This window comes from Anolis carolinensis, chromosome 1 (assembly GCF_035594765.1).
Source record: "Anolis carolinensis isolate JA03-04 chromosome 1, rAnoCar3.1.pri, whole genome shotgun sequence".
In the NCBI taxonomy this organism is placed as follows: Eukaryota; Metazoa; Chordata; class Lepidosauria; order Squamata; family Dactyloidae; genus Anolis; species Anolis carolinensis.
Genome location: NC_085841.1, coordinates 196,797,911 through 196,822,889, shown reverse-complemented (window position 1 = coordinate 196,822,889; position 24,979 = coordinate 196,797,911). Strand labels below are relative to the sequence as shown.

Genomic DNA, 24,979 nt, shown 5'->3' with positions numbered 1-24,979 from the left:
AAAAAAGAAGAAAAGAATGCTAAAATCGTACAACATACATCACTCCAAACCCTGACTGCAGTACAAATGTAATAAAGTAATTGAGCTATGTTCATCATAGTATTGTCAGGTAAGGGTTTCCATCTATGCATCCGATATTGCTCATGCTCACTTTGTTGTTGTCTGCATCAACTCTGGCATCCTATAAAATATGGATGCTTGGATGAAGTTTATCTAACTTGACCAGTGCAATGAATAGACAGGATTGAGGACAGTAATGGGACTTGACAGATCCTTTGGCCAAAGTTATTGTTTGTTAATTGTTTGCCTTGCTGTTCAGTTTCAGAGCTCATCCTAGGCCCCTTCTACACTGCCATATAATCCAGATTATCAATAATAATAATAATAATAATAATAATAATAATAATAATAATAATAATAATAATAATAATAATGTATTTTCTGGAGTATAAGACAACTTTTTAATCCAGGAAAATCTTCTCAAAAGTCAGGGGTCGTCTTATACGCTGGGTGTCACCTTATAGGATGGGTGCTGAAACTTCCAAGCTGTATTGGATAATCTGCTGTCACTGCATATGTTGGGGAGAGCTCAAAAACAGCCGCAGCCACATCTCTGCCATATGCAGTGACCGTATGAAAGCAGCAAGGGTGGTGCTGTACAAGTACAGTAGAAGAAAATCCACTCACCAGGATTCATGGAAAGAAGTGACTTAACGCAGTCCCAATGACAAGGGAGGGGGCACCTCACTGGGAAGGTGTAAGTGAAGGATGGAGCAAGCTGCAGGTGTCTGGGGCGCCCGGGGTATGGCAAAAAGAAATAAAAGCGGCACTGTGCCCAGAAAAACATGCCGCTTTCACCAGTCTGGCCCACCCTTGTATCCTATCACCATACCTCCTATGCCTCTCAGATCTCGCTCCCGAGGACTGCAGTGAAGCGGCACAGGCATGTGTGTGTGATATCAGAGAGGCAGAGAAGAAGGTACGGTAAAAGGATACAAGGGCGGGCCAGATGAGTGAAAGAGGCATGTTTGCGCTCTGATAGTCTTTGTATTTGGTGTACGTTGAAAGAAGGGTAGTCTTATATAGCGAGTATATCTCAAACTCTATTTTAACTGGAAAAGTTAGGGATCATCTCATATGCCCAGTTGACTTATACGTAGAAAAATACAGTAATAATAATAATCTTTATTTATAGATCACCCTATCTCCACAAAGGGACTCGGGGGTTTCTGACATGTACGGCAAACATTCAATGCCAAAAAGGGAAAACCATTCAAAACACATTACAGCAGGACAAATCAAATTGAAACAATACAGCAGTAATCTAACATTAAACTTAATAACAGACAAAAGAACCAACAATAAGAACTTAAATGACCTATACGAATATAACAATTAATGTAAATTTGACACAAATTAAAAGCAATTAAGAACAATACCTAAACCCATTAAAAAATGATATGTTATGCAACAACCATAGGTTGTTGAGGTTAGTTTTAGTTTCTAGACAAGGTTTAATGTGTCTAGGTGAGAGTATAAGTCAGGCATAGTAGTCTTCCTGCTCTCCATATGCCATAGTACATAGGTGGGTTTTCAGCAGGTTTTTTTTTTAAAGCAAAGGAGTGAGAGAGTAGTCCAGTCTAGAGGTAACTAAGGCATGGACCAGGGTGGTCCATGCCTTAGTTACCTCTAGACTGGACTATTGCAATGCGCTCTACGTGGGGCTGCCTTTGAAGACGGCCCGGAAATTACAACTAGTACAGCGTTCGGCAGCCAGGCTTCTAACCGGAGCGAATTGCAGGGTGCGTTCAATGCCTCTGTTTAAGGAGCTTCACTGGCTGCCATTTACTTTCCGGGCCCAATTCAAGGTGCAGGTTATCACCTACAAAGCCCTAAATGGTTTGGGACCCACTTACCTTAGAGACCGCATCTCCCTCTATGAACCCACACATTCTCTTCGCTCGTCGGGGGAGGCCCTTCTCTCGCTCCCACCACCCTCACAGTCACGGTTGGTGGGGACGAGAGAGAGGGCCTTCTCCATCGTGGCCCCCCAGCTTTGGAACTCTCTACCTAGAGAGATCAGGCAGGCCCCTACCCTCCACTCCTTCCGGAAGAGCTTAGAAACCTGGCTCTTCTAAAAGGCCTTCGATGTTTAGTTGTTGCTGGATTGATCTATCTGTCCATTCCATAATAGTTCCATTGTTGTTGTCTTGCCATTTTATACCACACTTTATTGTCCATTCAACTTGAGATTTCCTTTTCCTATTTCGTAACACTCTGCATTTCACCTGGGATCTACGAATTAGTCTCCTGTTTTTAACACTGTATCCTGCTTGTTGATTTTAATGATTGTTTTTATTGATGTTGATGTTTTTTACTGGGATAATTGTTTTATTGCTTTGTTACTGTTATTTGTTTGTTTTATCGGGCCTGGCCCCATGTAAGCCGCCCCGAGTCCCTTCGGGGAGATGGGGCGGGGTATAAAAATAAAGTTGTTGTTGTTATTATTATTATTATTATTATTATTATTATTATTATTATTATTATTATCATTAATTCTATTAGAAGGAAGTTCCAGAGGTGGTTCACTCGATCATGGAGAAGGCCCCATCTCTCGTTCCCACCAACCATTCTTGAGATGACGGTGGGACCAAGAGCAGGGCCTCCTCCGCAGATCACAGGGCTCAAGCCGGTTTCTTATATGGAGATGCGGTTCTGCAAATAGTCTGGCCTGAACGCTTTAGGACTTTATAAGTAACAGTCAATACTTTGTATTCAGCCCGGAGGCAAATCAGCAGCCAGTGGAGCTGCCGTAGCATGGGAGTTGTCCTCTCATGGTATGGCCGATTAACCATCTAGCCACTGATCTCTGCACTAACTGCAGCTTCCAAACTATCTTCAAAGTTAGCCCCACGTAGAGAGCGTTGCAGTAGTCCAAGCGGGAAGTAACCAGGGCATGGACTACCATGGCCATTATCAAATCAGATAATCTGGATTATATGTCAGTGTAGAAGGAGCCCTAGTTTTGTTTCAATACTACCCAACAATTGTGATATAAAGAATCCATTTTGCTTAGGATTTCACCAAATGGTGTGTATGTTATACACATTTGCAACTGTTTCTTCTGTTTATCAGATCTCTTAACAAACAACATATACAGGTAACATTTAGAATTGTTAAGCCTTTTAGAAACATTGTATGAACTGTAGAAGATGACATTTAGTCCACCACCCAGTTGCTATGGCCAATGAAATGCCCATAAGGAGGGCATGAACCCAACAGCACCTTTCTGCTCATGGTTCCCTGCAATTAGTATTGAGAGGTATTTTGCCTATGATATTACATGCAATTTTAAAGCTTAGGAAAGTTACTTTTAGGATTCCAAAAATCACACACAAAGTATTGCTATTGACCATGCTGGCTGGGGATGATCAGCTTGCATAGTACCATCCAAAAGGTGACCTTTTCAAGCTCCGGGCAACATATAGTCATTGTGACTAGTCGTCACTGACAGTGTCATCCTCCATTAATGTGTTTATTGTTCTCTTAAAGCTGCTTCCACATGCTTCTCCTATATTTTGATGCTTTGCTTTCTGACACCCTGCTCATTCACCACTTGGAAATTACAGATACATTCCTTTAATTTGACTAAGGGTTTGCTCCTTCATCAGTTCATATTGCATATGAGACTCAACTGGGACTTAGCATGCTCATGTGTGGGCTCAAGGCTTGCCTAAAGAAAGTGCAGACCTCTCCTTGAATCACTTTTGAATATATGGAAAAACTCTTTTAGTTTTCTCACATATTCAAAAGTGCTATACAGTGTATTATTTACATCTTCCAGCAGCCAAAATGCACTCCCCTTTTCAACCAATTCCATTTTCTGACAGTCTCTGGTCCCTAACCTATCAGATAAGCCAGGGCTTCATGTACATGTGTGCAGTGCATGTAGTTTAACCACTTTAACTATCATGGCTCAATGTTATGGAATCATGGGATTTGTAGTTTAGTGAGGTACTAGTACAAATTGGCAGAGAAGGCTGAAGACTTTCTAAAACTGCAACTCCAATTATTCCATAGCATTGAGGTAATTGCAATTAAAGTGGTGTCAAACTGCATTAATTCTCCAGGGTAAATGCACCCTAAGACTCCAGTCATTTAGAGTTAAACACAACCCCTCACTTCTGCCATAACGGCATATCAGTGTCACCTTACCTGCAGTAGCAAAGGAGAACAGCAAAGAACCCAATGATTATGACAATGGTGCCTCCTAATATGGCTGTGAGGAAAACTGTGTGGTATGCAGTTATATCCTGGGCAACTGTGTTCATAATGGAGCCTATATTTGGGAAGGAAAGAGAAGGACAAAGCATGTCATTGCACAAGGAACGGCTATATTTCCATCTCTCTTATATGCGTGATGATGATGAGAGAGAGAGAGAGAGAGAGAGAGAGAGAGAGAGAGAGAGAGAGAGAGAGAGAGAGAGAGAATGGTTTCCCCTTGACATTAAGTCTAGTTGTGTCTAACTCTGGGAATTGGTGCTCATCACCATTTCTAAGCCGGAGAGCCAGCGTTGTCCGTAGACATCTCTTAAGTCATGTTGCCGGCATGACTGCATGGAGCACCGTTACCTTCCCGCCAGAGCGGTACCTATTGATCTACTCACATTTGCATGTTTTAGAATTGCTAGACTGGCAGAAGCTGGGCCTAACAGCAGGAGCTCACCCCACTCCCCAGATTCAAAACGCCGACCTTTCAGTCAGCAAGTTCAGCAGCTCAACAGTTTAACCCGATGCACCCCCAGGGGCTCTTGCTGTGCCACCAGGGGCTCCCGCTAGTGGTATGTAATGGATAAAAGAATTTACAAAGTTTAGTCAAATTGAAGTGATATGTGTTTACACACAAAATGTGGCACAATATGTGACACAACATGATTTCCCCTCCCTGTATAAGGCAGCTGCTCATTAATTAATACAAGAACAACATCAGAGCAAGGATGTTATTTCTTTCTTCTTGATTAATGCGATTCATGCTACTACTAGTGCAAACAAACTTCCAAAGTAAGTGAAATGCTGTGAGATTCCATTTTATCACGTGACACAAGCCAAAAAGATTTTAAAAAATCAACAGGTAATTGGAGCTGCAGTCCCAATGAAATCTGAGAGTGAGCTATTCTTCTCAATTTTCTACAAATTCCCACAGTACCCTACAAACAACAGCAACTAAAGAACATAAAAAAAATCATTTCATGATTTCATAGCTCACCTCTGGCTCCAGGCAAAGGAGCTGCGATCCAGTAGCCCAGGCTTGGAGCTGTATATGTCCATACAAGATGATCACCAGCATCCTTGACGATGCCTAAGCCACGGTTTACCCAAGCACCTAAGAAAAAAAACACACACTGCATGACAGACCCCTACTGTGTGGCTACTGTTCTTGACTGGGTTAGGGCAATTTCTAGTTTGCTCAGCATTGTGCTTTTTCTTAGTTCTTGCCTCAGGATTTTTTAGATGTATTCAAGGCAAGAGAATGATCAAAGAGACAGTGGGGCTGCTGTTCAATAAGGCTGGCAAAACGTTAACATTTCAATGAAAAGGTAAAACTGCTCAATACTTATTTTGCTCCACCACCCCAAAACCCCCAAATCTCACCTAGCTACCCTAAATGAACTCAAATCTGCAGGGCCTGATGAATTACTTCCTAAAATACTGAAAGGGCATGTCAATGTGCTTCTCTGCACTGCTTGCCATCGTTTTTGAGAAATATTGGAAAACAGATGAGGTGCCAAAGCATTGGAAGGGCAAATATTGTACCGTTTTCAAAAAAATCCAGGAAACTATAAACTAGTCAGCCTGACCTCAATACCAGAAAAAAACCCACTTTAATTAATAGGTTTATTCACATGGCACAACAATCCTGTGTATAGGGGACGTTTTAGGCTGCAGTTCTATAGTGACTTTTAGAATTTTTAAGAAGACACCCACCCCAATCTTCAGACAATCTTCCCACCCAGTCTCCAGGCATTTTAAATATCTCCCATCATCCTCAGCCAATATGCTCACATTTTGGGGGGGGGGGGCATAGCTCAGCACACTTGGAGTTGGGGTGTTGTACAAAATTGCACTCTCAAGAAGATTTTCCTTCCTTTGAAACAAGTTGCCACAACTGTGCTAGGTGAGAGAACACCTACCAGTTTTCATGTCAAAGGTCCATGCTGGGATAGGATCCCCTGCTTTTGCAGCACTTGTTGGCAGAAGAGGCAACATGATATGAATAGGTCCATCCACGTTCAGTTCTTTCCCAGCAGAAAAGAGGTTTACACATATTGCAGCAAGAGGAGTTAATTCAACACTCTTGAAACCTAAAAGGATTTTTAAATAAAAAAGATGATTATGTTTTTAAGTCAAGTTTCAAGTATCATTCGATACTTAGACCATAGTTCTTTCACATATAAAGCAAACAAATAAATACATGAAAACCAGATTATTAAAAACAATATAAAATACACCATTAAAATCCTATATAAATCATTAAAATGCTACATATATCAATGGTGAGATATGCCCTTAAAATACTACATAAGTTACTGTATGGACTAGCACCTGTATAATGAAAAACCAGGTAAAACCAAGTGAAAGCAGGATTATTAAAACTTAAGCAGGGAGCACCTTGGATATAAGTTTTTCATCCACAGCACAGTTAGGCAAGACTAATTTCAGATAACAGTCAACTATACTGTTTTTTCTGTCAAAGTGATGATGTGTAGACATAATATTTCTGGAACAGCTTGACAACACTCTTGCTACCATAATTCATATAGAGTTGGCCAACCAGATTTATTATTCATGTTTAATTATCCACAGCCTGAAAATATTTTTTTTAATCCAAAAGGCAAACCTTGAATGTGGCATTTTGCCATGCCATTGTATATAATGGGATGAGCATCCACAAAATCTGGTATCCATTGGGAATCCTGGAACCAAACAAATCTGCCCTCTCGATTTTGGGTGGCTCAGTAGAAATGGATCAGGACCCCCACCAAAATCCAAGACGGATTAAGGTTTACCTCGAATGCACAACTCTAATAATATAATACTTCCATACTCCTATGGGCTATAGTCAAGGTACTGAACCAGAGAAAACCCAATTCCCTTTTCCAGAATGGAGACAATATCTCATTCAAGAGATATGAATAGCTATTGCCAACTGCCTGCTTATTTTATTTTTTTTACGATTTAAGTGAACGACAAATACATCCAGACGTCAGTACATACACCTCTTTCAAAAAAAAATTAGTTTGCTTCTACCTTGCAATCTCTATAACAAAAGTTCAGTAAACAAAGTCCTTCATCACTAGAACTAAAGCATCCACAAAATTCTTAAAATCCAATGTGTTGTTGAACGCAACACATCTTAAAATCTTAAAATCCTTTTTCTAAGGAATAATTTCCCTGATCTGGATCAATGTTAATAGTCATTAGCAGTGGAGGCAATGCAGCAGTGAACCACTAGATGGTGATACAAGGTATCAAAACATGCACCTAAAATTCATCTTGTTAAAATTAGCAGAAGACAGAAAAGCATAATTAATTATCCAAAGGCATGGTGCTGATATATGTAAGGGAAAAGAAAGCTGCCACATGGAAATCAACTGATCCAATTAACTCAGTAACATACACTGAGGGACAGTGTCAAAGGTATTTTTAAAGTGCATTTGATTGGATAAAACAAGATAAATACTATACAAAATAGAAACCAGAATGGCAACTGTATTACTCTACTTATACTTTAACACACATCATAAAATAGGTTCATAATCAGGAGTACAGTGAACAAGATTGAGAAATTAATTCAGAAGGCATGATATTCAGAGTTATGTTTGTTGTTGTGTGCCTTCGAGTTGTTTCAGACTCGTTCCTAGGGCTGAAAATGTGTGACCCATCCAAGGTCACCAACTGGGCTTTTCATGGCTGAACGAAGATTCAAACCTAGTCTCCAGTTGTAATCCAGCGCTCAATCCACTACACCATCCTGGGTCTTCAGGGTTAAAGCTACAAGCACTCATTAAACTACATGGACTATTAACAAGGCAAGGTTGCATAGATCAGGTAGCATTTTATTTATTCAAAAGTAGTTATGCAAGAGACCCAGTTGGGCCCCATCTACATGTCCATATAATCCAATTTCTGAATCCAGATGATCTCCTTTGAACTGGATTATACAGCAGTGTAGACTCATAAAATCAAGTTCAAAGCAGATCACGTGGGTTAGGAAACTGGATCACCCTATATGGCAGTGTAGATCTAGCCTGTGTCTAATCTCACATGGGGCCTTAAAACTGATCCCACAACTGATTACCCGCTTCCTCAAATGACCTTCTCAAATGTAATGGATACGAAGGAGGTGGAAACTCCATTAGTCATTAGTAAAATTGCTTCAATTTATATTTTAATATAATAATAATACACTTTATTGATATTCTGCTCTTCTCCCCTAGGGGACTCAGAGTGGATTACAGCATTAACACAGGTAAACATACAGTCAAATACAATGAGACATACAAACAAAGACAAAGGCTTATTCTTTCATTTCCGGCTTCTGGAGGCAATGCTCATCTCTGGCTCTGGGGAGGTGCTTTTTCTCCATTTTCAAGCTGAGGAGCCTGCGTTGTCACCTCCTGGTCATGTGGCCGGTAAGATTGCTTGGAGCATCTCTTTGCCTTTTCCCACCAAAGCAGTACCTATTTACCTATTCATCTACTCACATTTGCATGATTTTGAACTGCTAAGTTGACAGGAGCTAGGACTTGACAGATGGGAGCCCACCCCATCTCGTGAATTCAAACTGCCAACCTTCAGGTCAGCAGTTCAGCCAATCTTCAGGTCAGCAGTTCAGTGGCATAAGCGTTTAACCCATTGTGCCACTGCAGCCACTATATATACATATACATACATATACATACATACATACATACATACATATCTATGTATATAAAAGGGTAATGAAATTTCGGCCTAGGACAAAACAACAAAACTACACATCCCAGAAACACTAAACTTGGCAGCACAACCCCTCATCCATGCCTCTACGTTCATACAACAAAAAGAAAAGAAAATTTAAGTCCTAATTAGAGGGAGGGGAATAATTGTTTTTATCCAATTGCTGCCAGTTAGAAGGCTAAGCTCCGCCCACTTAGTCTCTTAGCAACCCACTCAGCCCAGAGGACAGGCACAGTTAGGCCTCACTTAGGCCTCTTCCACACTGCCTATAAAATACAGATTATCTAATTTGAACTGGATTATATGGCAGTGTAGACTCAAGGCCATTCCACACTTATATACCACCCATTTATAATGTCAGGGGAAAACCTTTACCCTTTACCTTAACTACTACCAATTCCTCAATACTTAATTCCCATACCACCATACTTCGCCACAGCAACGCGTGGCCGGGCACAGCTAGTATATATATAAAAGGGTAATGAAATTTCGGCCTAGGACAAAACAAGAAAACTACACATCCCAGAAACACTAAACTTGGCAGCACAACCCCTCATCCATGCCTCTACGTTCATACAACAAAAAGCTCCAGTTACTCCAGAAAACGGCCAGGTTTTGAGACTGCAAGGCTATTCACTGCTATTCCACCTGGCTAACAAAGGATTCCCATAAGCCACAGCAACGCGTGGCCGGGCAAAGCATATATATATATATATATATATTCTTTATTTATATTTTAATATATATTTTAATATATTTAATATATATTGAAAGTATTGGAACTTTCAAAATTATCTTTCTTTACATTCCACTCATTAGGGAAAGATAGAGGACATAAATGAAATGAAATATATAATATTTGTACAAACTAAGACTATTATTTTAAAAATAATTCCAGACTTCTACATTTAAAACCGTGCAGATTGATGGTTGTGAATTATGAAAAATCTAAATCCTTCATCAGATTGACAAACAATGAGCTGTGGGTCATAAGAAAACCGTCAAATACCATGTATCAATTAGCTTCCACCTGCCCCAAGGATAGAACCTGTTTTCGGAAGACAGCATAAATAATGTAAAAGATCACATCGGAGAGATTTCAGGGGAGTCTAGGAGAAAATAGAAAGCTGCTTTGTTGGCTCATTTTTCAAATGCAAAAGGTGTACGCATACATTATTCATCCCTGTGTCTCAGTATGTTCAAATGCCTTCTTGTCCATGGGAGAGATGGGAAAAATTGGCCGTTCGTATTTGAGCAAACCTAGCTACCCCATTCTAATGGGCGACACGAATGCATATTTAGTGAACATACGACTGCTGCTCATTAATTAATGAATTCTTTGGAAACCGCATGCAGGGTGATTTAAGAAATGAGAGAAAGATTTAAATTTTTTATGAGAACAGCATGGATATAAAATAGAGTGTTCTATATTGGGATTATATCTCCATCTTAACATCCTTTATTAGAACACTTGAATTTTTAAGAATCTGCACAATGGACCTACAGCTATGCAAAAGGGAATCCCTGAAATTGCAAGATAGAGACATATTTCTTCATATGAGGTTGAAGATCTTAGGGATCTCTATCGCTCCTTCTACACTGCCATATAAAATCCAGATTATCTGTTTTGAAATGCAGTATATGGCAGTGTGGACTCATATAATCGAGATATTGCAGGCTATAAAGTTGGCCCTCTACATTTGTGTGTTTAACTTTTCCAGCTTAAATTATTCTGGGATTTTGATTAAAAGGGGTCTCTCTAGGAATCTCTATGTCCTCCAGTATGATGCTATGGTCAACTTCAACTCTAGTATGGTGAGGAAATAACACTCTTGGGCAGAGAAGGTTAAATATCTTCTTAAACTGCAACCCTCATGATTCCATAGTGCTGAATTCTTTTTGAGAATCTGCAAGTTGCTTCTGTTGTGAGAGAATTGGCCGTCTATAAGGACATTGCCCAGGGGACGCCCGGGTATTTGATGTTTTACCATCCTATGGGAGACTTCTCTCATGCCCCCACATGGGAAGCTGCAGCTGACAGACTGGAGCTCACCCCGCTCCTCACATTCGAACTGCAGTCGTGCAGGCACAAGGGTTTAACCCACTGCGCCATTGGGGGCTCCATAGCCATGGAGGTGCAAGTGGGTGTCAAACTGCATTAACTCTACAGTGTAAATGCACCCCCTAGAGAGTTGCTCTCTCCGATGAAAACATAATATTGTTTTATTCACCATTCTGCCACTTTTCAGGAGTCTTGCACCCCAAACCCCAGCGAATGTGGAGGCCTGAGGAAGGAACTGGCCAAACCACCTCTGAGTATCCCTTGCCTAAGAAAATCCTATGAAATTCATGGAGTCACCATAACTCAACGGGTGACTCAAAGGCACATACACACACATGTACAGGATCAAATCATTGCGTTCTAGGTTTTGGTTTCTGTCTCACTTCTTTTTAAAGTGGTAATAGTGGTTTGCATGTTGGACTACAACCTCAGGACACCAGGAATTGAATCCTTGCTCAGCCATGGAAACTCACACTGGATGACCTTGGGCAGGTTACACTTTCCCAGCTTCCGAGGAAAGCAAAGGCAAACCCTTTCTGAATATTTTTTGCCACAAATATACGTTGTAGTAGGTTCACATAAGGATCACTGTAAGTTAGAAATATGAAGGCAGATAGGAAAAGCATCAATACCAAAATCAACAGCAACAAACGTACGGAATGTGTTAACTACAGATGCACCAATGTGGTACAGTGCCATAGGAGATCTTTCATCACTCATCTTCACTATTACATTTCAAGCTTTCCACAGTAAGGGAGGGCTTGAAATTATTATATTTCAAGCTCTCTGCATCATAAATGCATGTTAAAGAGTTGGATTCAGGAGACAGTAGCAAATCTGACATACCTGACTTATTTGAAAGGATTCCTATTGTGTAGAGAAAATGGTCCACTTTTAAAAATTGGTGTGGCACTGTCAAGTAGGCTGTTATATTTGTGATGTGGTGGGTGATGGGAAGCTTAATCAGATATTTTGGAAACTGAACACTTGGTTGAGATTTGGCATCTGAAAGAGAGGAAAAATTGCAAGTCAGCAATTTTGGTTTGTGCCAGCATCAAAACTTATGTTCAAGGAAGAAACATTTAGGTCTTCCACCTATCAAGCATACAAATTTGCAAATGATTTAAATGACTAATTCTCTGGGTTGGGCTGATGTTTTGAAATATAATGATCTAAAAGATTATGAATTCATTCAAGGGAGCAGTGTGTAAGCTTTGTGACTGTGAAACTTGAAAAGGCACACATAATAATAAAATGGTAATTAGCAACTCATCAGAGCAGTCTACAATATTCTGAATCATTAAAAAATAAAGAAGGCAGTATATAATATACTAACTGGAACCTCTAGCTTGCATCACGAAACATAACTAAAAATATAGCTATGATAATCTCCCATCAAACTTCCCATCCCCAAAAGCCAACTTTACTCTGTTGCAGCTCCCTGAACCCAAAAAATTTCAGTGATATGATTGCTACATCCTGTTATAAGATCATTAAAAAGTGAGATGTGATAATGTCTACAACCAGATCTTTCCTAAGTTTAACGACAAGATCTGACTGCTTTCTGTGAGTGATTTATTCCTATAAGAATGCTTTTTTAAATTTATGAATAAACAGATAAATACATCTAAATCAAAAATAAACCCATTCTGGTATGTAACCCACCCATATTAGCAATACACATCAACAGGAGAAATGTTTTATAATTGTGCTTTTGTTTGCTTGCTGCTATTACTTACCAGAAAGTTTCCCAGTAATTAAAATTGTATCATCAAACAGCCATATATTTGCCTGGCTTTGAGGAAACAGTGAAAGTGTGACTGATGAATAAACTGCAGGAAACAAAATAAATATATCACCACATAGGCATGTACTGAAAAGAAACCTAGTGAAAACATGAGTCCTGAAAGTGATAAAATGTAAGGCATAATTATTTTATTTGAGAAAAAAAAATGATCGTATAGATTTGGATTAAGTGTAGAATCCCAGTGCATTCTTAAAACGTTCTTCTGAATAACTATACGACCATTCTATTTGCTGAATAACTTTTTGAAGCATTTCTTGTGTATTAAAATACAACCAAAATAAAAGTCCAAAATGTCAAAAGGTACCTATGGTACTATGTATTTAAGAAAATTATTTGAGATAACTTGAGGAGCCTAGAAATGCTTTCACTCCATACTTAAACATTAGCACAGTTTCTTCCCACTTCTCAATATATTAAGGGTTTTTTTTCCTAAACATTCCAGAATTTAACCAGAGTATTTAATGACACCTTGTTTGACCAAACCATCATGGGGGAGAATGTTTAAATGAATTACAGTTCTCCAATTCAGGTGTAAACTCTAATTGGTTTAAAGCCAGTACTTGGTGCTTCTAAACTCACTAAAAGCGGAGGCAAACGACATATAATTTTGAACTACCTATCTTCCTGTCTTAATCAAATTAGTTGGAGTAGATGAGATCTCAAGTTGAAAATGTCTTGAGAGCACCAGGCTAGGAAATGTAAAAATTTTGAGCTAAGTTATTCTGACTAGAGTTGAGCCTATGAATCAATAGAATTTACTTATGGGTTGATTCAACTGATTGAAGACTGCCCTTTTCACACTGCTGAATAAAATCCCACATTATCTGCTTTGAACTGGAATATATATGTCAATAAAATTAAAAGAAAATGTATATAAAGTCATATGGAGATGGTATAACACACCGGTTAAACTTGACCAGATGGATAGGAAGCAAAGTAACCTCTGTTGGAGATGTGGCATGCACAAAGGGACATATTTTCATCTATGGTGGGAATGCCCCCAGTTGAAGAGATTTTGGAACAACATATTTACAGACATCAGTAACATTATAGGAACAAACATCACTCCGGATGCTAGGTTAGCATTATTAATGGTTGCCACAAAGTTGAATTTAGAAATGGAAAAGAAAGAATCTCACAGTGGCGAGACTTATAATTGCAAGGAATTGGAAGATAGTAACCAATGGTATGGGCGAGGTATGGAATGTAGCCTTAAATTATAAATTATCAATGGAAATGAGAGTGTTCAGGGGGGAAACTAATAGATCTGATTTTGATTTATACTGGTCAGTTTTTATTAAATATGTTCTAGAAAGTGAAAAAGGAAAAAAATATAATCAGGTTGGTTAGGAATTTTGGATATGACATTTGTTTAATGGTTGACTTATAAATCTTACGGTAAAGGAAATGATACTTGTTCAGGCCTTGGTGGGGGCGTTATATGTTTGTAAAATGTTCATTGCTTTTGTGTTTTGTTTTACTAAAAGTTGTTAATGTATGTAAATAAAAATTAATTATTAAAAAAAGAACTGGAATATATGGCAGTGTGGACTCAGGGCCCTTCCACACAGCTATATAACTCAGAATATAAAGGCAGAACATCCCACAATATCTGCTTTGAATTGGGTTATCTGAGCTCAGAATTATTTACTTGCTGGTTGCTGCCATGTGACTGAGCAAGGCAGCTTGAAAGGAGTGGGAAGGGGTTTGCTCCTCTCAAGGTGCTTTGCTCAGTCACATAGCAGCAACTAGGAAGTAAACAACCTTGAGCACCAATAAATGCCAATTTTCTGTCAGGGGAGGGGGATGTGTGGGATTAGTGGGTAGGATCCTGCCCAATCCCAGCCATGTCCAACTAGCTTTGGCACAGCTGAATTGCGGGGCTGCTGTTCTGCCACGGAGATTACTGACAGCATATTGACTGGCCATAATGAGGCTCCAAACTGGTATATTTCACCCGTTCAGGGCCACATTTTGTGCCTGGATAGAACTGTCCATTCTTTTTGTTATATATATAACAAATAGACATTAACCAAATAACAGAAGATATATATGTAAAAATACACTTTTTAAAAAGTTATAACCAAAACTCCAGCAGCAGACCTGTAACTTTTCTGATTTATCTGGAAAATACACGATCTGAGAGAATATGTTACTCACCCTCATTTCAGCTTTTATGACTGCTGAACATGTTGCAGCCTTCAATATAACCTGCATATACTCAGTGAAGACTTTCAATTATTCAAAATTTAATGGATTTATTTGAATCTTATTTTATACGTGTTCTAAGACAATGACATTTACTGTTGCATCCAGACATGACCTACTTTGGATGATTGTATTAAGTAGCATTCATTTGATAACAATTAGATAGATTACCCAAGGGAGAAAAGTTCAAATGCATTCCATTTAAAAATAAGCTTTTGAAAGGGGCTTACGTACTTGGCATTCTCCCAGTCTTCCAAGGCAGAGGCGTTAGCATATAACCATCTTTATAAGACACAATTGTTAAGCTCAGACCTAGCTGATAAGGAACTCGTATCAATACTGCTCCATTATTTCCAGTGAATGTTGAATTAGTTTTGGTGTAGTTGACAAAGATTTCCACAACTGCTTGGCGTAGATACTGATGACTGATTATGTCATTGACTTGCACCTTCAGTGTAAACGTAGATCCTGAAAGAGAAAAAAACTAGATTATAATTACATTTGTACTGGAATATGTACTTTCAAAAAAGCAAGTCTCTATTTTATAAGTGGAAGCTTCTTTTAATCAATGATATTATTAGCTGGAATTCTGGATTTCTGACAAAAACGATGGTGCAATTCATACACTACAAGACTATGGATGAACATGCACGTATCTCTCCATTCCACAATACATCTTTTCTGACTAGTGCACTATCACACATCATTAACCAGTTTCTATCCAGTTCCCCATTCTGAAATTCATGTTTGTCAAATGGGCAAGCATTCTATTTGGCCAGCATTACAGTTAAAATGTGTAAGTTCACAATTAAACTTTTAACACAACCTCATTGATCATTCTGGTTGAGCACAATGGAACCTTTCTCTATCCAGCACATTTAGGAATCAATGGGTTGGAGATAATTAGTTTGGACAATTCATCTGCCAGATTCAAAGCTGTTGATCATGAAGGGCCTATATTCTGTAAACTCTTAATGGAAAGAGATGTTTCTGCATGCTTCTCTGTGTTCATACAAAATCACTAAACAAGAGCATTTTCAACCTGGACACATACTGTGACAACCTTTCCAAGGTTGGTTTGAAAAAAATCTGCAGATCTTTTCCCTAGCAGCATTTTCCCAGTGAAAATCTTCCACGCAAACGTTTGCCACTGGTTGCAACTAGGGTTGTACACGGATTTCATTTCTTCCATTTCCTCCGTTTCCTTTGGGAGCCTGTAATGGTTGAATCTTTTGGATTTTCCTCATACTTTTTATTTAGTGGGACTGACTGGGAGTTGGAGACCTGAGGGATGGTGGGTGGGGTGCACACGCATTTGGGAGCTTTCATCTTTTAGCTTCTTTTTCACCTTCCCTTCCTCTCCTGCAGAAAATACTTCTAAAATATTATTAATAATAGTAATCCCAGCAAACAAAAAGAGAAGTCTACCTCTCCTCTAGAGTAGAAAGTAGAAACAGCTTTAAGGAAGCAAAACCCCAAGCAGAAAGGAGATTGCAGCCTTGCAGGGAAGTGAGGGGACTTTTAAGGTAGTCCAGGGAGGACAAATCCAGTGAGCTCCAGGTCATTGTCTTCCTTTCCTGGGCCTCCTTAAAATGCCTTGGAAAGCAGCTGGTGCTGGGAGAGAAGAAAGCACATGTGCCTGCCTCTTCTCTAGAGTAAAACAGCTTTAAGAAGCAGTAAACCCAGTCTCCTCCTCTACAAACAGAAGGGAAAGAATCCAGAAACTTAAGAGTGGTAACTCTGATGCTTTTTTAAATCCAGGTCTTAAGGATATGGAAGGGGAGACTGTGGGAAGTCCCCCCCCCCCCCCATAATAGGCTGGGTAAGATGCTTTCTTAACTTTGTTGATGAAACTCCCATGAAGGAAACAAAGGAAAGGCTCCCAGGGGAAAGGAGAGCCTCGTAAGTTCCCCATTGCTACCAATGGGCTGAAAATAATTTTTTTCGGATGCTGAACAAAAATGACCATTTGGTAGCGTGCCCGTTTTCGGGAGGCGCTGGAAAACGGATATGGGGGGCTTCCAATATCCGGCAAGCAAAAATGGATAGCAATTAACCCGAAATACACAAACCTAGTTGCAACTTCTAATACTGTAACTTATATGGGAATTTTGTTATGGTAAAAGTAGCTGTTAGACTGTGCCATAAACTTGCATGACATCTGCGCAGTAGCAAATTCTTGGACAAGGAAAGAAGAACAGCAAGAGGAAGGGAAGGTAGGCTGATTTTTCCCCAGAAAATCCATCATACTTTAAAAGACAAGTTTGAAATGCCTGCATACAGATCAAAGCAGAATCCAGAAGACAGGAAAAAGGAAACTCTAAATCAGTGGTTCTCAACCTGGGGTCCCCAGATGTTTTTGGCTTTCCTAACAGCTGGTAAAACGGCTGGGATTTCTGGGAATTGTAGGCCAAAAAATTGTGGGGACCCCAGGTTGAGAAGCACTGCTCTAAATAATACTGAAAGGAAAATGTTCCATTTTCCTTTTTGTTTCAATTTGAAAGGAAACCAAGTTGGCAAGTGCTAAAGAATAAACTTAAGAAAGGAGACTGTTTTGGATGGACCCACCAGCTGTTATTGTTGCTGCTGTTCTTATTTTTATTTAGCCACCTTTCCCCATGGATTGATGCAGGGAACAACAAACTGACTTTGCAATCAGTTAAAAAACAGTTTAAAAATCAATTAAAAGAAACATTCGTTTAAAAGAGCACATACACTCAAAACATATTCTAAAAACCGCAGATAATTTAAAATTCATAATTTAAAAATCTTATTAAAAATACATATTCACTGCATTACATTTATACAGAAACAGCTGAAAATTAGAGATGATATCCTAATACATCAAGTGGGATTTTTAAAATATATATATATAGAAGAATATAAGACAGTGATGTATTTCTTACAGCTTCACACAGTTGGCAGATTTTCACTGCAACAGTCACACAAAACACATTATGTTTCCTTCCATAGCCAAGAACACTCCGAATTTTGCTCAGCACATTCCCAGTTGGCTGGAAGCAAACATAGGTAGGTGTGGAAGGACTTTTTACAAATATCGTCCGCCTGCTCCCAAAATAAAACCAGGGTCAGTGCTTAGTTCACTAATACCGGATCCACACAATGTATGGATTGCATCATTATTCCAAAGGATATCTCAAGAACACATAGGGTTGGAGGAGAAAGTAAAATTTGCTTCCTTTTCTACTGCATCAATGGACAAAACTCTGGTGGAATTGACCTTCCACCTAAAGGGGTCAGAAGAGCAATTCTGAAGTGATACAAAATTATGTCCAGGAGGAAAACAAATGAAATTACAAGACTGTTGGATTTGGTACATTTAACACATTTATATTTTGGCAAAGGTTTGTTTTGATTTACTCTGAGCTAACTTGAACTCAAGCAACCATTAAAAAATAAGAAATGAAAATGAAATAAAAATGAAAATACATGCATAAAACAGGGTTAAATTAAGTTGTCTTTGTTTGCTTTCAATTACTGTATTTCAATATTAATAGCAAGTCAAGAGAGAGTTTATGGAATGGTATAATTGTATAGTATTAAAGGTAAAGGTTTTCCCCTGACATTAAGTTTAGTTGTGCCTGACTGAGGGTTGGTGCTCATCTCCATTTCTAAGCCAAAGAGCTGGCATTGTCTGTAGACACCTCCAACATGACTGCATGGAGTGCCGTTAACTTTCAGCTGGAGCGATACCTATTGATCTACTCACATGTGCATGATTTCAAACTGCTAGGTTGGCAGAAGTTGGGGCTAACAATGGGAGCTCACCCCACTCTCCTGATTTGAACCACTGACTTTTCAATCAGCAAGTTCAGCAGCTCAGCGGTTTAACCCGCTGTGCCACTGGGGGCTCCAGTATAGTATTAGTTAAGCCTATTTTTAATAGCAACTCTCAAGCAACCGGAAACTACATTTATCTGGCATCTACCAATTCCCCCGGGAAGTCTACTGTACAAGCCTATTCCCCTTTTTAGTCAGTGCTAAAAAACAGGAATTGTCTGGCAGTAGCACCATCATGTAGTCAAAGTTATAAAAAATATTCCCTGGTGTGGTGCCAGTGACTGTGCTACTGAAAAGAGTAATAGAAAGAAACCTCTTATGTTGGAATTAGTTAAAATACTTTTAGGCTGCTTGTCCATCAAAGCAGCCTTTAAGGCAGCATAGAAGACAACATCAAAATGAAATAATTCCCCATCTATACTGAAAAATAGTTTCAGTTTTGAACCAGCTTATGTTTCAAAATATTATTGGGACATCAAGATTCTGAGACGTTTTCAATTATTAATCAGTTTTGTAGATGACACACAACAGATAGAAACATGATTCTACAGAATCCATAGGAACTCTGTAAATACACTTTCAGCTTTGCAATCATTCATTTTAAGCTTTCAACACCCTCTACTATCCAATGATTAAATCTGGTCTTTAATTTCGATAATATGACATAACTTTTGCACCTTGTTCCAATGTCCCGATTTCTAATGGTAATACGAACTGATTAACGGTGCAAGAATACATGAAGACATGTTGCAGTGTCAGTATCCATTACTCTCTTTCTCTCTGCTCTGCATATTTTTCCTTGAGGCAGGTAGGTGATATTTAATGTACTGCATTCAAAACAAGTAACACACTAGGCCATAAACAGGACTATGAGGATGTCACAGCAATGCATGAAAGACTGTAGTCTTTAAATGTAAGCAAGACTCTTTTCTCCCCTCTCAATACAAACATTTAAATCGTATCTATCAACACACTACACAACATGAACCTAAAATGTGTTCGGTTACTCATACTGAAAAAATCTCAGAGTTAGCAAAAACTAGGTGCTTCGACATATTCAGGAATTTTTAAAATGTGTAAGACTGTTTTTATTATCTTTTTTCAACATGCTCTGCATACTCATTTACATAAGAGATAAGGGTCCTGTAGTTCAAAAGATGTGTGATTTTTATAGATTTCATTTGCCCCAATTTGCCATTTTACCAATAGCTATAAACAATGTTGTTGTTGGGTAAAAGGTAAAGGTTTTCCCCTGACATGAAGTCTAGTCGTGTTTGACTCTGAGGGGTGGGGGATGCAAATCTCCATTTCTAAGCCAAAGAGCCGGCATTGTCCATAGATGCCTCCAAGGTCATGTGGCCGGCATGACTGCATGGAGCGACGTTACCTTCCCACCAGAGTGGTACCTACTGATCTACTCACATTTGAATGTTTTCGAACTGCTAGGTTGGCAGAAGCTGGAGCTAACCGCAGGAGTTCACCCCGTTCTCCGGATTCGAACCACCGACCTTTAGGTCAGCAAGTTCCGCAGCTCAGTGGTTTAATCCACTGCACCACCGGGGCTCCACCAGAAATTGTTGGGTACCTTCAAGTAATTTCTGGTACATTGCAACGTTAAAATGAATTTATTGCAGACTTCTCCTGGCAATATTTGTTCAAACGTGGGGTGCCCTTGCTTTTCTCTGAGGCCGAGAGAATGTGACATAGCAGGTTTCTGTGGATGAGCATGGATTCAAACACTGGTCTTCAGAATTGCTGTCCAACATTCAAGCTACTGCCTCCATGCTGCAACATTTCTTCAAGAAATAGCCAGTAGAAATATTCCAGATCTATATTCCAAAATGAACACAGTTTTACTTTCTTTGAGAAAAATAAATATATCTAGAACCAGTTTAGATCACAGAGTGTAATGGATTGGGTCAGGAGGAAGAGGTTGTGTGTGTGTGTGTGTGTGTTAGGGCGTGCCTTCAAGCTGCCTGTCAACTTAGGGCAATCCCATTAATGTCATTGAGGTTTCTTAAACAAGGAATACTTAGAGACAGAGAAATTCCAAATTATTAAACACAAAATTCATGTATGTTTCATATGCATCATATACATCATGTGTGTTGATAATTATATATAATATAACTATGGTGTAGATCATTGGTTCCCAACCTGTGGGCCCGGCAGAGGGCTGTGAGAACAAAAATCTGGTCTGCGAACCTCCTTCCTCTTTATTTTATTTATTTATTTTATTTCTGCTTCTTTCCACAGAGCTGAATCACCACCCCAAATAACCAAACCAAATCTAAAGTTGACAAAAAACTGATTTGTAACCCTTTTGGTACTAATATTGGAGAGTGATCCCTAGTCAAAGTGGTCCCTGGTCAGGTAGGCCCTGGTCAAAAAAAGGTTGGGAACCACTATTGTAGATGTGGACATTGAACGTTCAGAAACCAAAGGTGTGACTATCTCAGTCTCTCCTATGAAGAATATTGGATTTTTGGAGAATTTCAGATGTCAGAATGCGGGCAAGGGATGCTCATTTTGTAACATGTCTAGAGAATTGGAAAGACGGAAGACTTCAGAGTTGAGACTTCGGAGTTGAGGTCTACTACCAAAAATGACAAATAGGGGAATGGAAGAAATTCTCATATCTGCACCAAAAACCCCTAATTGAAACTGCTTTCCCCTGTAGAGCAGACATTGTAATTTTTGATATAAGTATTTGCATATAACATTTATTCTGCCATTTATCCCACTTCCTCCTTTTCTGCCTCTGAGAGTGACATAAATCAGAACGAGTATCTTTGTTAAAAATCTTCATTTGGAAAATGTCAGGCATATGCTTAAGATTTATATTTTCCAGAGACTGCCTCTAATGCATACTTTTGTCTTGCATGCTAACCAGCTATGAGCTCTTTCTCGCACTCTCCTGCTCTCGCACACATAATACACTGGGAGATTTGTTTGGTCTTAGCTGAATGAACAACCATCATTCTCCACATTTCACTTGGCAGAACATGCTATTTTCTACTCAATCTTATTAGAGATATGAGAAAGGCGCTGACCTATAACGAGGAAATCAGTTCTTTTGGGGATATCAGACCTTCTCATTGTATTAACGCAGCAGGAGTAGTTATCATGTAGGGCTGCCAACAAGATAGCTAATGCTCTGTGCAGTCAATACTACCCAGCATGTTAATTGAGGGCACAGGCTTAAGAACATACACAAATGTAGAGAAATAACTAGACCAGAATAAATCCGCACGATGTGTACAACAAATTATGTCCACAAAGCAGACTTCTTTTGTTCTGAAATGTGATGTATAAAATGGACAGATTTGCTTACCTGTGAATGTAGTTCTTTGAATAGTTATCTATGAACTCAAACAGATTGCCTGTGCCTGCACAGTGAATCATTTGGACCTTTTTGAGCTATTACAGAAGCATTTTGGTAGTAGACCTACCCACTCCTTACGTGCCATACCAGCACACTTCCTGCCTAAGCCTTTAGTTTCCTGGATGCCAATGCAGCAGGCTAAGGATCTAAGACAGTGTTTCTCAACCTAGGGGTCAGGACCCCTGGGTGGGTCGTGAGGGGAGTTCAGAGGGGTCGCCAATGACCAGTATTTTCTGTTGGTCATGGGGATTCTGTGTGGGAAGTTTGGCCCAATTCGATCATTGATGAGGTTCAAGGGGCTCTTTGTAGGTGAACTATAAATTCCAGCAATGACAACTCCCAATGCCAAGGTCTATTTTCCCCAAACTCCACCAGTGCTCAAATTTGGGCATATTGAGTATTTGTGCCAAGTTTTGTCCAGATCCATCATTGTTTGGCATCCACAGTGCTCTCTGGATGTAGGCGAACTACAACTCCCAAACTTTAGGTCAATGCCCACCAAACCCTTCCAGTATTTCCTGTTGGTTATGGGAGTTCTGTGTGCCAAGTTTGGTTCAATTCCATCGTTGGTGGAGTTCCAAATGCTCTTTGATTGTAGGTGAACTATAAATCCCAGCAACTACAACTCCCAAATGGCAAAACCATCCCCCCAATCCCACCAGTATTCAAATTTGGGCATATCAGGTAGTCTTGTGCCAAATTTGGTTCAATGAATTGACATACATCCTGTATATCAGATATTTACATTATAATTCATAAAAGAAGCAAAATAACTGTTCTGAAGTAGCAATGAAAATAATTGTATGGTTGGGGGTCACCACAGCATGAGGAACTGTATTAGGGGGTCACAGCATTAAGAAGGTTGAGAACAACTGGTCTAAGAGAAGGCAAGGCATGATGAAGAAAGGATAGAGGTCAGAGAAATATAGTAAGTTATTAACTACAGGTAGAGGAAGTGTCATGCTAGAAAGTCTTTGAGACAGACAGAAGATCAGTATAGTAACAGTAAGGTCTTTACAAGGGGGACCTATCAGAGAAAGAAAGAGATTTCACTTGGTAAGGACATCAATGTTTTAGAAAGTACCCATGAAGGCACCAACAATGAGACAAAGAAAATGAACTAGAACTGGAGTCAGATGAAGGGCGGAGCAGCGAATGATGATGGTGAGATCTTTAGGAATTCAGGAGCCAGTACTGAAGGCTGGACAACACAAGATGATGTATCCTCTGGAAGATCAGTCATTACAGATTAGACTTTATTCGTTTCACCAAAGGAGGACTCGCAGGGGTTTTTTGGGGAGAACTTCATAATCTAAGCCAGTGGTTCTCAACCTGGGGGTCCCCAGATGTTTTGGTTTACAACTCCCAGCCAGTTTACCAGCTGTTATGATTTCTGGGAGCTAAAGGCCAAAAACATCTGGGAACCCCAGGTTGAGAACCACTGACCTAAGGCAACAGCAATCACAGATGAAGTAGATACTTCTGGGATCGTGGTTGTCAATCCTGAGCCCTGTCCAGTGGATGAATGCCTAGAGCCCATCAAAATTGAGGAACATGAACTATTATTGTGATGAACTGGAGAGGAAGCACAGTCAGGAGTCTTAGGAACCACTTTGGAGTGCTGAGAAGCTTGCTATTGGACTTCCTTCTCCATATCTTAAGACCTTTTCTTTTTCTTATGGTGCTTATGAGGAAGCCTTTGAGGATCCTGAGATAAGAGTCAATTTTAGATTACACTATCAGGATCTAGCTAGAGCAGTTTTGAGAGTTAAAGAAATATGTAATGTAGAAGAAGGTACTCTGTCCTGAACCACTAAATCAGAGTGGAACAGTCCAATCCCCTTTTATGTGAAAGGGTTTCCATAAGACAACATTTGAGGGCAATCCTCATGGAAAGGCCTGAAGCTGTTGGTAACAAATTTGAGCATGAAGTGTAACGTCAACAAGAAAAATAGTTGATTTTGAGTAGCAGCCAACAAGGCTTGTTCAATGTAACACAGCTTAAGGCACAAATCATGTCTCTATCTGGCCTGGGGTGACAATATGATCACGATCTGATTTTGTGGTCTTCTCCCAAAGAAAGGTGTGCCTGTCTTTTCTTTAGCCATATTTCCTCCACAGTTAGTACACCTCTTAAAAGAACCCAAGGAAGCCATAAAACAGTTCCCTTGGAAAGGAACAGCCCGAAGAGGCCAGACCAACAATCAGATAATACAAACTCATAAATCAAGACATGTCCTCATCCCACAAGGGAGTTTGGGGAAAGAGTTCATAATCGTCTTCTTTGTGTTGTGTTCTGTGGTGTTCTGTCTGTAAAGTAACTGGTTAATTTATTAACCCCCATCGTACTAGATGGCCTCCTCCTGTTTCACAAAAAGGAAAGAAGACAGAGAAATACAACACTTCCATTCCACATTATATTACCCGCTTTTTGCCATTTCTACGTGCAAGAGACCACTGGAGATGATTTCTGGCCAATTTTCAAACCTCCCATTTCTATAGGTAAAAGGTAAAGGTTTCCCCTGACGTTAAGTCCAGTCATGTCTGACTCTGGGGGTTGGTGCTCATCTCCATTTCTAAGCCAAAGAGCTGTTTCTACACACTTCAAAAATGAAGAAACACAGGGAACCTACAGAATGCTCTTGCATCATCTGATCAACTCCATGGGTCTGTTTTAAGAGTAGAGAAATGGAGTGGACACAATGTCTGATGAAGT

At 39.5% G+C, this 24,979-nt stretch overlaps 1 protein-coding gene and 1 long non-coding RNA gene across 6 annotated transcripts in view; one reads left to right on the top strand and one right to left on the bottom strand.

The window, feature by feature from the left end:
* LOC103280023 (uncharacterized) overlaps nucleotides 1-24,979 on the top strand; it is a 1,071,411-nt gene that overhangs the window by 767,366 nt on the left and 279,066 nt on the right. The gene's annotated exons all lie outside the window — the stretch shown is intronic.
* The window catches only part of fam171b (family with sequence similarity 171 member B), a 54,603-nt gene that overhangs the window by 6,479 nt on the left and 23,145 nt on the right, over nucleotides 1-24,979 (bottom strand). For all 3 annotated transcript variants that reach the window (XM_016998221.2, XM_016998222.2, XM_062963444.1), the window contains exons 2-7: nucleotides 15,312-15,545; nucleotides 12,802-12,894; nucleotides 11,909-12,067; nucleotides 6,192-6,362; nucleotides 5,267-5,383; nucleotides 4,216-4,339 (exon numbers count right to left, since the gene is read on the bottom strand). In XM_016998221.2, coding sequence (XP_016853710.1) covers nucleotides 4,216-4,339; nucleotides 5,267-5,383; nucleotides 6,192-6,362; nucleotides 11,909-12,067; nucleotides 12,802-12,894; nucleotides 15,312-15,545 — 898 coding nt within the window. The remainder of the gene's footprint in view (nucleotides 1-4,215; nucleotides 4,340-5,266; nucleotides 5,384-6,191; nucleotides 6,363-11,908; nucleotides 12,068-12,801; nucleotides 12,895-15,311; nucleotides 15,546-24,979) is intronic.